At 41.7% G+C, this 17038-nt stretch overlaps 2 protein-coding genes across 3 annotated transcripts; both read left to right on the top strand.

Moving 5' to 3' along the window:
• The first annotated feature begins 269 nt into the window (after window positions 1-269).
• LOC110525592 (sphingomyelin phosphodiesterase 4) lies at window positions 270-8502 on the top strand. Its single transcript, XM_021605841.2, has 18 exons — window positions 270-462; window positions 568-654; window positions 2800-2936; window positions 3064-3139; window positions 4199-4268; window positions 4366-4418; window positions 4527-4666; window positions 4785-4890; window positions 5008-5067; window positions 5192-5337; window positions 5430-5517; window positions 5692-5768; window positions 5866-6029; window positions 6131-6276; window positions 6392-6610; window positions 6702-6824; window positions 6909-7037; window positions 8133-8502. Exons 1-18 carry the CDS (start codon window positions 451-453, stop codon window positions 8442-8444), a joined length of 2145 nt encoding a protein of 714 aa, XP_021461516.2. The 5' UTR covers window positions 270-450; the 3' UTR covers window positions 8445-8502.
• Window positions 8503-13040: 4538 nt separating this feature from the next.
• On the top strand, window positions 13041-16804 carry asb6 (ankyrin repeat and SOCS box containing 6). 2 transcript variants are annotated; one of them, XM_021605843.2, is made up of 7 exons: window positions 13041-13247; window positions 13784-13933; window positions 14111-14292; window positions 14372-14478; window positions 14614-14722; window positions 15168-15254; window positions 15745-16804. In XM_021605843.2, the coding sequence occupies exons 2-7, from the start codon at window positions 13827-13829 to the stop codon at window positions 16464-16466; spliced, it is 1314 nt and encodes a 437-aa protein (XP_021461518.2). In that variant the 5' UTR covers window positions 13041-13247; window positions 13784-13826; the 3' UTR covers window positions 16467-16804. The 2 variants fall into 2 exon arrangements, with proteins under 2 accessions (XP_021461518.2, XP_021461517.2); XM_021605842.2 differs by having other exon boundaries at window positions 13244-13401.
• The last annotated feature ends 234 nt before the right edge of the window (window positions 16805-17038 follow it).

Consider the following 17038-nt stretch of genomic DNA (forward strand, 5'->3'; position numbering starts at 1 on the left):
GACAATTGAATGGTAAAGAGGCATTCTTAGACAACCTACGCAGAAAAATAGACATGATTTATTTATGACATATAATTAGACATAATGGTTATGGCTCTACATAGCAGGAGAGAGCTGTTTCAGGTGTTTTAAAAAATGCAAAATTCTCTGAATTGGTTCTTTGACTGAACCTCATCAACATGGAATATTTCACCTCCAGCTAGACTTGGGGCTGGGTGCAGAATAAATGACATGTGGGGGGCACACAAGCAACTGTTGCAGAGGACAGCTGTCATACCCCGAAGTCTCTAAAGACATGATCATACAAAACATTGGCACAACCGTCTGAACTAAAAGTGCACAAGATGGTAAAGGAGATGTTTTAAACTGATTATTTGACTTCAATACTGTGTTTTCATCTCTTGTTTACTTTTTCTGATAAGCGTTTTATGGGAATACTACATTGCAGTCATGTCCTCTTCGGTGAGTCAAGACAAATCTTAAATCTCAAATCTTAAAATGCTCAAGATTTTATTTTAGCAGAGGATTTTAAAGCTGATGTTAATGATTGAGTGTTCTACCATGCAGGATCATCTGAAGACAGATTGGACAATCAAGTCACTCCCACAGCAATGCACAGAGATGACAAAAGACATTAATGATAAACCTGTCAAGGTAGCTAAACAATCAACTGAATTATACTGTATCTAGAGATGATGTGAATACTGTAGTATCGTCCTCATTAATTTCATTATATCACAGTATTGCTGTTGCAACTTGCAATTCTATGGCTAACTACCAGGGGCACTACTTTCACTGGGGACATTCTGAAATTGCATTTTTTTCAAAATATGAACACACCTACTCATTCAAGGGTTTTTCTTTATTTTGACAATTTTCTACATTGTAGAATAATAGTGAAGACATCAAAACTGTGAAATAACACATATGGAATCATGTAGTAATCAAAAAGTGTTAAACAAATTAAAATATATGTTATATTTAGGTTCTTCAAAGTAGCAACATTCTTGGCATTCTCTCAACAATCTTCATGAGGAATGATTTTCCAACCGTCTTTGGAGTTCCCACAAATGCTGAGCACTTGTTCGCTGCTTTTCCGTCACTCTGTAGTGCAACTCATTCTAAACCATCTCAATTGGGTTGAGGTCGGGTGATTGTGGAGGCCAGGTCTTCTGATGCAGCCCTCCATCACTCTCCTTCTTGGTCAAATAGCCCTTACACAGCCTGGAGGTGTGTTGGGTCATTGTCCTGTTGAAAAACAAATGATAATCCCACTAAACGCAAACCAAATGGGATTGCGTATCACTGCAGAATGCTGTGGTAGCCATGCTGGTTAAGTGTGCCTTGAATTCTAAATAAATCACTGACGGTGTCACCAGAAAAGCACCACCCCACAATCACACCTCCTCCTCCATGCTTCATGGTGGGAACCACACTTACGGATATCATCTGTTCACCTACTCTGCGTCTCACAAAGACACAGCGGTTGTAACCAAAAATCTCAAATTTGGACTTATCAGACGAAAGGACCGATTTACACCGGTCTAATGTCCATTGCTCGTGTTTCTTGGCCCAAGCAAGTCTCTTCTTATTATTGGTGGTCTTTAATCGTGGTTTCTATGTAGCAATTAGACCATGATGGCCTGATTCATGCAGTCTCTTCTGAGTAGTTGATGTTGAGATGTGTCTGTTACTTGAACTCTGTGAAGCATTTATTTGGGCTGCAATCTGAGGTTCAGTCAAGTCTAATGAACTTATCCTCTGCAGCAGAGGTAACTCTGGGACTTCCTTTCCTGTGGCGGTCCTCATGAGAGCAAGTTTCACCATTGTGCTTGATGGTTTTTGCGACTGCACTTAAAGAAACTATCAAAGTTCTTGAAATTTTCCACATTGACTGACCTAAATGTCTTAAAGTAATGATTGATTGTAATTTCTCTTTGCTTATTTGAGCTTTTCTTGCCATAATATGTTCTTGGTCTTTTACCAAATAGGGCTATTCTGTATACCACGCCTACCTTTGTCACAACACAACTGACTGGCTCAAACCCATTAAAAAGGAAAGACATTCTACAAATTAACTTTTAACAAGGCACACCTGTTAATTAATTGAAATGCATTCCAGTTGACTTCCTCATGAAGCTGGTTGGGAGAATGCCAAGAGTGTGCAAAGCTGTCGTCAAGGCAAAGGGTGGCTATTTTGAAGAATCTCAAATGAAAATATATTTAGATTTGTTTAACACCTTTTTGGTTACTACATGATTCCATATGTGTTATTTCATAGTTTTGATGTCTTCACTAGTATTCTACAATGCAGAAATGTTAAAAACAAAGCATAACCCTTGGATGAGTAGGTGTGTCCAAACTTTTGTCTGCTACTGTATGTCCACCTCACTTCTAAAACTAAAGTTGCACCCCTGCTAGCTACTACACCAATTTCCATTGTATTTGAAAGTTTTAACATAAGTGGGTTATGTATTCACACACAAGCTGCAAGCGGTATGAAAAAGTTACTTGTTAGTGGCCATGTGTAGAGTAAATGTCAGAGAGGATCAGCCAGTTGCTGTTTCATGCTGATGTAGACAATGTGTTACTGTGACTGTCTGGACACAGCCATTCAGACAGCTGGACCATGTACATATGCTGCTTGCTGTTGCAAATTGTCCTCTAGCTCCTCAGTATGCAAAGATTTCAGATTGCCACTGTGTCATAGCACTACTCCTCTTCAAATCAGGTAGCGTAGCCTATACATGTATAAACTGAGTGTGGGGTGTGTTAACGATGCTGTTTGGCCTCATACAGGAGCTATGTGTTATCTTCCCCTGGATGGTGGAGAGGGTTGTTGGCAGCCTGGATGGCAGCACTGTTGGTTGGAGTCTTTCTTCTCTGCAAGCCCACAGCAGTGACTACAGCAATGTACTGGAGTTCCTACAACCAAGGTGGACCTGTCTGTGATTTGAGACATTCCACAACTTGCTATCGATAATATTAAATTACTAATGAGTATTACACCTACAGTATACTAATAAACATGGACGTTTTCACCAACATACAATATTTTTGCAGTGGCCCAATGCTGAAACTTGTTTATAAACTTCAAGCTGAAGACTACAACTTTGAGATCCAAGTCGCCAATTTACCTGTAAGTTTTCAACATACAGTACAGTCACATCTGAAATTATTGGTACCAAGCTATGTTGTAGGCAAAATTATATTATTTTATACTAATTGCTCAGAGAAAGAGATTTTGTTTAACCAGTAAAAAAAATCTTGGTGTTAAAATGATTGGCACCCTAACGATTCTTATAAATAAATCAAACAATCTCATCTGCATTAACATTATACTGTTTTAAATTCATCTCAGTTCAAGAAACTGTATTGTGACCTTTCATGGCTTCCTGTTTCACTGGGGTATAAACATTTGGTCACACACATGTAAAATCCATTTGTCATCCGTCACCGTGGGGAAAGGCAAAGAACTCACAAATTAAAAGAGAGAAATGGTTGGTGACTTTCGTAAATCAGGCAATAGGTACAACAACAAAAAAACGACTGAAAAAACAAATATATCTCTTACCACTATTAGGGCAACAATTACAAAGTTTAAAACCACCGGAACGGTGTAAACTTGCCTGGTAGAGGACACAAATGCATATTTTCTCCATGCACAGCAAAGATGATGGTTCGGGAGACAAAGACTAGTCCCACAGTTGGAGAATTACAGAACTTGACCTGAAAGTTGACCCCAAGCACACATTCAATGGTTAATTGGCCACAAAATTAGTCTCCCTTGAAAACCTGTGGTTTGAAGGATCTGCAAAGGATCTGGAAAGATTCTGTATGGAGGAATGGTCTAAGATCCCTCCCAATGTGTTCTTTGATCTCATATAACATTATAGAAAAAGGCTAAGTGCTGTTATCCTCACAAGGGGAGGGTACACAAAGTATTGAAAATAGGTGACAATAATTTTTATTTGTATTTGTTTATTACAGTCTTTTTTTGCTCATCTTTATCAAGGGCACCAATACTTTCAGATGTGACTGTAAATGCTAATTGTGCAGTGTTATTTCAGCATACTTCACAATGTCATTGCGTTAGCAATAATTGCAACACAATATCAGTAGTTAAATGCCTATTGGTCTATATTTCTGTATGAATGCTGAGTTTTTTTTCTCTTTCATTTTAATTTCCATCCACAAGGGGGTCATTTCAAATAGCCGGATTTTCCTCAATAAATTACCCTCTCAGAGTCATCAGAGATTGTCACTCAGTATCCTTTTTTACAATGTTTGACGCAATGACAACTATTACTAAGTATTATTGAACTTTGTCCACTTTAGTTTAGCGTTGTTCTTAACTGTCACCAGATGCCTTTGAGTACTTCATGTTTTATTTTGCCACAAGTGTCATTACACAGAGGGTAGGCCGAAGTGCTATTCCATTTCATTTGTTTCAAATATTAATAAAGTCAATCCATCGCCAATGCTATCTCAATTTGTAACCTCTCTGCTTTTAATTGTTAAATTAGGATCACCACTCAGGGCAGCAAACCTCCATCTCAAACAGTGTCTACTTTGCCTTGGTGGATGCATATTTCAAACACTTCCTCCCTACAGAAGGATCCCCTCACTCAGATGTCAAAGGCACCTTGACCTCACACATTCCAAGGTGCTGTATAGCTAGCCTGTGCCTTTCACAATGCATTATAAGACCAGCACATCATCCATCAATATAGGGCAAATATGAAATGTAATATTTGATAACGCTTGTTTTGATGGTTCCCCAGGTCCTCTAGGTATAGTGAAACAAGCAAAGGCCTGTTGAAATGCCAGTGCCCTGTTAACACTGAGACAACCAATCAGAGTATCTGGAGATCAGGGACTATGCTACAGGTGATTGAGAAAAATCTGGGTTGGATAGAGACACTTTTAATATAGCAATCTTGGCTTGTCTCGCAAAGGTGTAGTTGTTGAGTCATTGTATGGCCTTTTTCATTGTCCCTGCATTAGATATTTTTGGAGATATGGCTGCCACATTTCCCCTTGGAGACACACCAGAAGCTTAATGAGGTCTTTCCTACCTTCCTTCGATGACTCATTCTTCATGACTAACATGCACTTTTATTCACATTGTTAATCTAATGGATTCGGAATTCTACATTTTAATGATAAGCACTTGTCTGTAAACCTGCAGGTCTCTGTCATCACAGAGGAGCACATACTGGTGGTGAGACAGCTGGTGAAGCACATGCATGCCCTCTCTGGAAAAACAAAACTAGACCAGTCTGATATCTTACCTTCTGCCCACTCAGAAACCTATCTCTCAGAAGATTTTAAAAGGTGAATACCCACTTTAGTGTTTTTTACAATGATGATGATGATGAGGATAATGATAATGATGATATTAACAATATGTTGTTATTGAAACCCAGAGTGGTCACATCAGAATATGTACAGAGGTTGTACCTTCTCTTGCTGCACTGCTTCAAACAGTGGCCTATGGAGAAATCCTTCAGAGCAGTGAGTGCACACTTAAGTTCTACATTGGATTTACATTTGGTCTGTCTTTGACATTTTGCCATGTTATTGCTTAATTTGCAGTGTTTCTAGCTGGTTTTGGAAGGTATCCTACTGTAGGCGTTCTGAATGTATGTATAAGAGAAGTGGTTTTGAATGAGCCGTTTCTCAATACAGGTATTGGAGACGTGGCTTAGTTACATCCAGCCCTGGAGATACCAAAAACATGTGTACAGTGAAAACAAAGAGAAATGGTAAGATATTTTGAATGTGCTCAGTAGTGTTATAGTTCAGACACAGCATTGGGTTGAAGAGTGCGTTTGCTAACATAAAGCTGTCTCTGTCTCTTAGGGCCTCTTTCATTCAGGAGAATATTCCCATGTACACCAGGCTATTCAGCTTCTTCTTGAAAAGATTTGCTCATGTCGACCTCGTCAACGTCGACAATGCAACCATGGTTTTCAGGATGACAAAAGTATTTGCCCAAACCAGTCTTCCAGAATTGATTGAAAATGGTAACCACAATTATTTTTTAGTTGAAGGGCACTGTAACTCAATCACAATGAACAATATTAGACCTCTCAAGATTTGTTTTCTCCATACATTTTGTTTACAGGAGAAAAATTGCTATTGCATCAAGGTCCCCTCCTCCCATCCACTCTGATGGCATCTCAGGTGCAGCCCACTGACATAGCTGCCCTGCCCAAGACTCACATCAATAACAAGAAACTACAAATGTTTGGGGTAGAAATGCGAGCCGAGGTAAGTCCCATTAAGGACAAGTGAATGACAAGAAAGACAATTTGACTGAGGGTGCTGCAATCTACCAAATATGGATAGTGGTCACAAATGCTTTCCTATATTCTGAACATTGTAGGTGCTGAAACTGGTCCAGAGACTAATGCAGGCCCAACAGACTGCAAAAACCACATTGGATCCGCCAGCCAATGTATCAGTTGGCCAGTTTCTCTGTTCCTGGAAGAGGTTGATTCTTAAAACCAATTCAGAAAGTGGGGGGAATGACATGACCAAGTCTGACATGAAGACAGTGGAGCTACTAAAGAAAACTGTGGACCACCTCAATCAGGTTTTCAATGTGAGAAGATGATATGACATTGGTTATTATTATTAAGTAGTACTAACCAATGTTAAAGTGATGTCTCAAATCATTTGTGGTTGTTTTGTAGCTCAACACAGGTCATCTATCTCAGATGATGATGAACATGGGGTCAGTGGAGGAATCCAAGCAGCTCCCTGACTGTATTCACAGTGAAAACGGGCTGATCCTGACAGACCTTGGCAGGATGCAGGTGAAAATAACTACTGCAATCCAAATGAATGATGTGCATACGGTGCAATACATAAATGTACATTGTAATTGTGTTCTATTGCAGATTATCAATGGCCTTCGCAGATTTGATATTGAGTATCAAGGGGACCCACAGCTGCAGCCTGTGAGAAGCTATGAAAACGCAGTCTTGGTGCAGCTCATGTTTTGGATCGCCACACTAATCAATAACAAAGTAAGTGGGGAGTCTTACCGGGGGCTTCATGCACCCCAAAGATCTGAGGGGGCACAAAGTGCGTGAGGATGGCTGGGGGGTGGAAGTTGGAGAAGTTGGCATTTTTCAAACACCTGAAACATATTTTTCTTGCAATCTAGAGCCATAATCATCATGCTTAATTCTATAATTATTTTTCTGCATATATAAACATAAGCATAAGCATACCTCTACTAAAATCTGGGTAAAATATTGAAAGGAATGTGAGTCTTATTCAATACATTTAGTAATTGCTTGCTGTTCTAAAGTGTACCAACCTTGCCAGCAATCATACCAGCTAAGACAGTTAGACAAGCTCGCTACTTGAACTTGATTGATATCCTGAAATGGCGTATTGGTACCTAGTTATGAGGTTGGGAGATTGGGAACCTACAGTATCTGCTATTTGTCTAACTTAATAACATTTCTAGTTGGCTAGTAGTATTACAGTATTACAACAACAAAAAAGTTTACTTTTTAAAATCATTTTTTATTTTACATGACAAATCTGAGGAGTCTCATGCCCCTGTGCCCCCTATGGGCATGATGCCTTTGGGTCTGACTTTTGATGCAATTTAATATTTCTATAATGATTAATTATGAACACTATTATATACATATATATATATAGAAATTGACTGACCAGGTGAATCCAGGTGAAAGCTATGATCCCTTATTGGTGTCACTAAATCCACTTCAATCAGTGTAAATGGAGGGGAGGAGACTGGTTAAAGAACGATTTTTAAGCCTTATGATAATTGAGACATGACTTTTGTATGTGTGCCATTCAGACGGTGAATGGGCAAAACAAAATATTTAATTGGCACAACTGCGGGAAGCATTGGAGTCAACATGGGCCAGCATCCCTGTGGAAGGCTTTCAACACCTTGTAGAGTCTATGCTCTGACTAATTGAGGCTGTTCTGAGGTCAAAAGGGGGTGTAACTCAATATTAGGAAGGTGTTCTTATGTTTTGTATACTCAGTGCATATGGCATACAGTAGGCCTACCTATAATGATTGGTAGTAGTACAGGAATACATGTATTGACTAAATTACTTGAGAATTTTGTCCTGCAGCTTGAAGGACACATGAACGATCTGTGCTCACAACAGAACCTGCTGGGAAGGCTGGGACAACACTACTTTATCACCTCCTCTGTAAAAGGAAGGTTCCCAAGGAGTACAGTGACACAGCAAAGCCAGGACGACTACCACCTGCGGCCACGCCTTACCCTGCGCACATTTGCGAGTTATCGCACATTACTCATTCTCCTGTTACTCTACTCGCTGGGATCTCTGTTTTCTATTAGCCCACTGTTCAGCACATGCCTCATCTTAATGTTGAGCTTTTTGTATGGGCTGTGCATGACTGTCTACGTGGGAAAGTAAAAAAACGTTATTCTGCGTCAATGTGTGTGTTATACCTAATAAAGGTGTTTTGAACTCACCAACTTCAATTGACTGATAATTAGGAGTTCACAGTGAAGTTGTCAAACCTATTGCTATTCTCTGACTTCTTATTGTTTTCCTTGACATGGTCAAACAACTTAAGCATAGATTGGTAACTTTTTTTCTAATTTGCCACATAGAAACTAGAGGCCATGAGGAACATATTCAAAAAGAACGCCACTCATTGGCCTATAGTTGAGGCTATTATAAGCAGTCTAACTTAAACACTCATATCCGTCGTTCCGTTTGATCTAGAGTCTTGATACTTTGTATGTAAATGTCTTTCCTCATGCTGAACAAATTTGCCTCAAGGACCCATAAGGTCAATACGGATAGATTTTCTTCCATCTTAGAGAGTTTGGAAAACGTATATTCTCATCAAACCATAACTCCAAAATGTGGTATGTAGGCCCATGACAAATCTCTTAACTTAGCTGGAAAAAGCTAAGGGATTGGTTAAGAGATGGCTGAGTTATTGATGAATCAGGAAATCTGATTGTACATGTCCATTATAATCCTTTGTAAATCCACTCCACAATGGCCTATCAACTTGAAACTTTTTAGAGTCTAGGCTACCACGGAGAACCATGGCATTTGAAACTTTTTAGAGTCTAGGCTACCACGGAGAACCATGGCATTTGAAATCTTTTTTTTAAATAAGGAAACTATTAACAATTCACTTTTTTGACTATGTAATGACTAAATATGCCATTGACACCAGCGAGACCATAGGATACTAGAGCAATAACTATTGATCAAGTGGACTTCATTAAATAGTACTCGCAAAACACCCGTCTCAACGTCAACAGTGAAGAGGCGACTCCGGGATGCTGGCCTTCTAGGCAGAGTTGCAAAGAAAAATCCATCTCTCAGACTGGCCAATAAAAATAAAAGATTAAGATGGGAAAAGGAACAGACACAGAAACTCTGCCTAGAAGGCCAGCATCCCGGAGTTGCCTCTTCCCCGTTGACGTTGAGACTGATGTTTTGCGGGTACTATTTAATGAAGCTGCCAGTTGAGGACTTGTGAGGCGTCTGTTTCTCAAACTAGACACTAATGTACTTGTTCTCTTGCTCAGTTTTGCACCGTGGCCTCCCACTCCTCCTTCTATTCTGGTTAGAGATAGTTTGTGCTTTCTGTGAAGGGAGTAGTACACAGCATTGTATGAGATCTTCAGTTTATTGGAAATGTTTCACATGGAATAGCCCTCATTTCTCAGAACATGAATAGACTGATAAGTTTCAGAAGAAAGGTCTTTGTTTATGGCCATTTTGAGCCTGTAATCAAATCCACAAATGCTGATGCTCCAGATACTCAACTAGTCTAAAGAATGCCAGTTTTATTGCTTCTTTAATCAGAACAGTTTTTAGCTGTGCTAACAATTGCAAAAGGGTTTTCCAATGACCAATTAGCCTTTTAAAATTATAAACTTGGATTAGCTAACACAACGTGCCATTAGAACACAGGAGTGATGGTTGCTGATAATGGGCCGCTGTACACCTACTGTATGTAGATATTCCATTTAAAAGAATCAGCCTTTTCCAGCTACAATAGTCATTTACGACATTAACAATGTATTTCTGATCAATTTGATGTTATTTTAATAAGCAATTTTTGCTTTTCTTTCAAAAACAAGGACATTTCTATGTGACTCCAAACTTTTGAATGGTAGTGTACATTGTTGACTACAACCTGCATTGAAAAAGTACTGAAATTTACTAAAGGTGGAACGAGTATCAGGTATGAAGCTAAGACCCAGATGCAGACCACATAGAATAAACAATAGTTTAATATTCCAACATTGGCAGGCAAAAGACAGGTCATGGCAGGCAGGGGTCAGTAAACCAGAGGTTAGGCAACAGTACCAGGCAGTAGGCAGGGTCAGGGTAAGACAGAGGTTTGTAATCCAGGAGGGCAAAGGTACAGGTTGGCAGGCAGGCTCAGGGGCAGGGAGAGTGGTCAGGCAGGCAGGCTCAGAGTCAGGACAGGCAAGGGTCAAAACCAGGAGAGCAAGATAAGAGAGACTGGAAAAAGCACTCGCTGAGACACAAACCACAGGTTGACTTGGACAAACGAGACAAACTGGCAACAGACAAACAGAGAACACCGGTATAAATACACAGGGGAAGATCGGCATCACCTGGAGAGGAGTGGAGACAATCACAAAGACAGGTGAAACAGATCAGGGTGTGACAACTAGGAATGTTTTAGCACCATCAACATGTTACTTGGGAGGGGAAATGTGAAAAAGCATTGTGGGCGTGTACACTTCCTGTGATCAGAATAGCTAGGACGGTGGATGGAAGGTTGCACTAGTTTGAAATGGAAAAACATGCGGTAGCTATGGATAAAAAAGGACATCAAGACGAAGCAGCTGCTTTATAAGAGGGATGCACTGTTGAGCACTACATTCCGAGGGGTTTGTGCTGATTGTATGGAGATTGTGACAGCCGGTTGAATGGTGTCCCTTGTGAAGGCAAGAACAAGATGTATGTCAGGAGAAGTTCAGTATTATCATGAGGAGATGTATACTTGGGATACGGAGGACGAGTGGAGGGAAAAAGAGAGGCAGAGGGTGAACATGACTCGGTTAAAATTGGCGGAAAAAAGGGAGATGGTTTGTTAAAGAAAAATGGTACAAAGTGTAAGTAGAGTGAGCTGAAGACGTGAATAAGGGCGAAGTGGTAGGTGTGGTGAAGTTTTCGGGGCATGAGGCTTGCACCGAGGGTAAAGATGAGCCTGTGACAGTAGGAGGGAAGTTTTTGGAAAAAGTGGACCCTTGCCTTTTGGCTGATCCATTTGCGGTTTCAGGGTGGGTGAAAACAGAGTTGGAAGCTGTGGAATTGGGGAGGGTAACAGAAGTGGTCTTGTGATAATTATTTGTGTTTCTGCTGGTCAGAGGGAACAGGCGCTCTGTGTTAAACGAATGGGGGCAAGAGATGTGAATTGTTTTGCTCTCAAGAAAAGGGCACCATTGAAAGGAGTGATTACTGGGGTAGCAGTAAATGTTAATTAAAGTTAACCAACTGAAGGGGAAGATTCCCGGTGTTTGTGATGTTCGTCGTTTGCTGCGACGCAGACAGTGTGGAGTGAGAGGTGAAATAGAGGAGTCATTGTCTGTTCTATTGAGTTTTGATGTTGTCTTTGCCTGACAAAGTGGTGTTAGGATATTAAAGTTAGCTCTTGTGCCGAATACATTACATTGTTACAGGTGTCAAGCTTATGGGCATGTGGCAGGAGTATGTATGAGGTAGGGGTGGCAGGTAGCATAGTGGTTAGAGCATTGGGCCAGTAACCGAAAGGTTGCTGGATCAAATCCCTGAGCTGACAAGGTAAAAATATGTTGTTCTGCTGCTGTTCCCTGAGAAGGCTGTCATTGTAAATAAGAATTTGTTCTTAACTGACTTGCCTAGTTAAATATAAAGGTTCCTAGGTGTGAGAAGTGTGCATGAGGCAAAGGAATGTGTAGTGGCATGTGTTGACTGTAGGGGTGCACATGGGGCTGGGGATCAGAAATGTCATACTTGCCAGTAGGTTGAGGTTTCCAGGCTTAGAGTAGTGCAGAAGTTTTCATATGTAGAGAAAGATGGGTCAAGGGGGAGGGATCCTGAGAGGAGTGGTGTGAGTAGTGGATTTTTTTTAAACCTTTTATTTAACCAAGTAAGCTAGTTGAGAACAAGTTCTCATTTACAACTGCGACCTGGCCAAGATCAAGCAAAGCAGTGCGACAGAAACAACAACACAGATTTACATGGAATAAACAAGCATACAGTCAATAACACAATAGAAAAAAATAAAGTCTATATACAGTGTGTGCAAATGGCATGAGGAGGTATGGCAATAAATAGGCCATAGTAGCAAAGTAATGACAATTTAGCAGATTAACACTGGAGTGATTGATGAGCAGATGATGGTGTGTAAGTAGTGATATTGGTGTGCAAAAGAGCAGCAAAGTAAATAAAAACAATATTGGGATGAGGTAGGTAGATTGGGTGGGCTATTTACAGATGGACTATGTACAGCTGCAGCGATCTGTTAGCTGCTCAGATAGCTGTTGTTTAAAGTTAGTGAGGGAAATGTAAGTCTCCAGCTTCAGCGATTTTTGCAATTCGTTCCAGTCACTGGCAGCAGAGAACTGGAAGGAAAGGTGGCCAAAGGAAGTGTTGGCTTTGGGGATGACCAGTGAGATATACCTGATGGAGCGTGTGCTACGGGTGAGTGTTGTTATCGTGACCAGTGAGCTGAGATAAGGCGGAGCTTTATCTAGCATAGACTTGTAGATGACCTGGAGCCAGTGGGTCTGGCGAGTATGAAGCGAGGGCCAGCCGACTAGAGCATACAGGTCGCAGTGGTGGGTGGTATAAGGCGCTTAGGCCAACAAGTGATATGCAGTATGTTTCAATAAGATTAAACTTTTAGCATTTATAGCAATGGTTATCAACTGTACTGCAGGGATGGAATGTAAGTCACAGAAAATTGAGGTTGTGGTGGCGGCTGCAGAGAGGTATTTGGGTGTGTGAGACTTGGCATCAGAATAATTACAGGGTGGGGGTGGTGTCCAATCCTTTCAGGTTGTTGGCTTAAATAGATACAAAATAGTGGAGCAGGGTAGTGTTAGAGGGTATGGTATTTGTTTATTTATTTTCTCAAGCAAAGTATAAGGGAGTTGTGCTCCAGTCTAGTAGGTGGCAGTAATGCAACATTTTTGGATGACACCCGCAAGTACACTTCCTGTTTTGAAGGTAAGCTCGCGTTACAGCTTGAAGCCAGCTAGCTAACATTAGGTAGCTCGTTGGGTAATTTAAAAGCAAAACCAAATAGCTAGTTACCTATTCTTGGTAGCTAGCTGGCACGTTTTGCCGTCATGTCAATTCTTGTTCTGTCGTTCTGCTCCAGGTAACACAAATGAACTAACTTTAGCCATGTCTGGAGCTACAGTAGCTAGCTTGCGTCTGCTGATGCCCACAGCTAACGTTAGCTAGCCAAATCGTATTTAGCGTTCAATGTTGACTATAGCTTACTAGCCACATGCATACCAAATATTAATTTGTGGGTATATTAGCTAGCATGTGGCAATAATTGTTACGTTTGCACTCACAACTTGCAGAATAAAACTAGTTATGCATAATTCTGCACTTTTGTTTTGGGCGTAACGTTATACAAATCCCAGAGACCACCCTTAACGGTCTGAACATTTCAGATAAGCACTATCAATAAAATAACTTATAACAGCCTGTTTAGGTAGTAATTATATTCCATTTGGGTGTAACTTGTCCAGTGTTCTAGCGCAAGCAGCAGAGAGTGGCACATCAGCCAAGAGTATGCCTTTCCTCCATGGCTTTCGCAGGATTATATATGAGTATCAGCCCCTGGTGGACGCCGTACTGTGTGTTGTTGGTCTGGAGGAAGGGACAAGCACTGGAGAGAGGTGAGTGTACATTATGTGATGCTGTGAGTCTGGTTCAGGGATAAGTAACTGCTATAGTAACTTGCACTGACACTCAAGTTCCACAATGTCAATCGATATGGCAATGTGTAAGCTAACCTGAAACCTCTATTGTGTATTTATCTGTATTTGACCTTGGTCTTCTTATTGGATTTACAGGAGCCGTAGCCCGGAGGATGAGGACAGTCTATGCAGGTCTTTAGTGGAGCTACTGGAGAAGGAGTCCCAGTCAGCTGTGTTTGAGGAGGGGATCAGCTATGCTCTGTTTAAGGTTGCTGAACGGGGACTAGTCTGTGCAGCAGAAGTCCTTCTACGATATGGAGCAGATCTCAACTTTGAGGGTGAGAGGACTGACTTGTCATTCAAATATTAGGAGACTATTTGTCTATTTTATTGATCTAAATATAATTTGATTCCCAGACCCTGTATCTTATTACAACCCACTGCACATTGCTGTACTGAGGAACAGGCCAATTATGGTGAGGTTGCTGGCTGGACATGGAGCTGACATTAACAAGCGAGATCGGGTGAGTACAACAGGTAGCAAGAACTTATAGCTGCAAAACATACTACTGTTCTGTCTTTTCTGCAGTACATTTCTTGCTCTGTATACATAATGTGTTGTTATGGCTCTGTAACACAGTGTACTGTATCTTACGCAGATCCATGAAAGTAGCCCCTTGGATCTCGCTAGTGAAGAGGCAGAGAGACTGCCTTGTATGTGCACACTGCTGGACATGGGTGCTGACGTGAATGCAAGAGATAAAAATGGTGAGTTGAGGGCCTCCCGAGTCGCGCTGCGGTCTAAGGCACTGCATCGCAGTGCTAGAGGCGTCACTACAGACCTGGGTTCGATCCTGGGCTGTATCACAACCAGGGGGACTTTACTCGCTCAAGCGACTCCTTGTGGCGGGCCGGGCACCTGCAGGCTGACCTCGGTCGTCAGTTGAACTGTGTTTCCTCTGACACATTGGTGCAGCTGGCTTCCGGGTTAAGCAGGTGGGTGTTAATTAAGAGGCGCGGTTTGGTGGGTCATATTTCGGAGGACACATGACTCGACCTTCGCCTCCCGAGCCCGTTGGGGAGTTGCAGCGATGAGACCAGATCGAAATTGGGGAGAAAACAATGGTAATAAAAAATGGTGAGTTGAAATTTTGACCTGTATTTACTGTATATCCTGTATTTCAACACTGCCTTTTTGATCTTGTCCCCAAAGGAAAATCACCCTTGCTACATGCCCTAGCTAGCAGTGATGGACTCACTGTGCATAACACAGAAAACATCCGGCTGCTACTTCAGAGAGGTACTGTGCTATAAAATAACCTTAAAAATGCACTATGCAAGAATCACTCTGCATTTTCCTGGTTCTAAAATTCAAATAGTTCCCCTAATTTCAGTTTGTAACAAAACAAGCAAGTATAGTGTAGAGAATGGTTTACAAAACTGAAAGTAAGACGCAAAAACTGAACTTAAGAACGGGAAGCATAGAAATACCACACACGGATAGAACATATCTACCGCTTCTTACACTTGCTTTCAATTAGAATGACCGTACACATTTCTATGTGAATTTGGTCAGGTCGCCCAAAAGGTTACATACTGCCGCTTTAATTTGGAGTAGGCTTATGGGCAGAAAGACAGAAATGCTAAACATCAAATCAAATTTTATTGGTCACATACACAGTTAGCTGATGCTAATGCGAGTGTAGCGAAATGCTTGTACATCAACAACAGCAGAGCATGTCCAAATGTATTTATATTTAGGAAACTTTGTTGTTTGTTCCCCTCCTAAGGTGCAGATGTTCATGCTGCCACACTGGATGGAGAGACGGCTGTATCCTCGCTGGTCTTTCTGGTGAAGGAGGCTCTGGAGGGCTCTGTGGAGGATGCAGCTGAGATCGGCCGCTTCTGTCTGAGGGCCACGCGGCTGCTTCTGGCCCACGGGGCTGACCCCAGCTGCTGCCTTACCCCCGACGGGGAGGAGGATGGGGAACCCTCCCTGACAGTGACCAGCCTGGAGCACTTTGATCGGCTCTTTCCCCTGGCAGTGCTGCTGCTGCAGAGTGGTGCCTCCTTCCACTGCTCTCGCCACGGAGCCTCCTGCTGGACAGGCTACAGGCTGGTATTCCAGAGGCTCCAGACGGCCCTGCTGGACTGTTCTGATGCAGAGCAGGCGGCTGAGCTCCTGGAGCAGGCTGAGGTCCTCCTGGACTTGGCCCGGGTGTCCTCCCCAAGTCTGGCCCTGCCCCTGGACCTGCCTATGCCAGACCAAGACCCCAATGCGCAGACATTGCGGGACCTCCATCGGCGTGTGGTGGAGCAGGAGACCGGCCCTCCCCCCCTGCGCTGTCTCTGCAGGGCCTTCATCCGGGATCACCTGCAGCCCTGGCCCCTGGACGACAGGGTGAAGGCTCTGCCTTTACCTGACAGACTGAAGGAGTACCTGCTTCCCGAACACACCCTGAGCCCCAAGCCAGGATGGGACTGCTTCAAGCCCCAGCGTACCCTACGCTGACGACACATGTTTTTACACTGGTAACTGGGGCTGACACATGGAGTAATTGACCTTTATCCTTTTGTAATGATTTGGTGTTAGGACACCAATCTATCAATGTACTCAGAACCTGCCATTGAGGCCTTTGTTTTTTTGTTCAAGTGTGTGTGCCAAATCATACAGACAAAGAATCTGAATATGTTTACTATCAAGATCAAGATCACTTAGACATTTCTTAAGAATAAGTTGTGTAACTTCCATACATTTGCACTGCTGGAAGGGTGCAGATGAGTCTTTTGTTAAATATTAGCAGAAAAGGTTGGACTTTGTCATCTGAATAAAACAATCAGGATCAGTTATTCTGCATCTTTTTTTCTGTGTCAGCGATAACAGTTGAAGTATAGTGATGGGCCACAAGATGGCAGTGTTGTTCTTTGTAGCAGGTAGTTGCTGAAAAAGAGGTCAAATTACAATTTATATTATATTCAAGTGTTCTTAACACAATCAGAAATCTCCTATTAATACTTCAAACACATTTTTATATCTCATACACATTTCATGTATTTTCTTTGAATTCATGAGTCATTGAATCT

The sequence above is a fragment of the Oncorhynchus mykiss genome, chromosome 6 (genome assembly GCF_013265735.2).
Source record: "Oncorhynchus mykiss isolate Arlee chromosome 6, USDA_OmykA_1.1, whole genome shotgun sequence".
Classification (NCBI taxonomy): domain Eukaryota; kingdom Metazoa; phylum Chordata; class Actinopteri; order Salmoniformes; family Salmonidae; genus Oncorhynchus; species Oncorhynchus mykiss.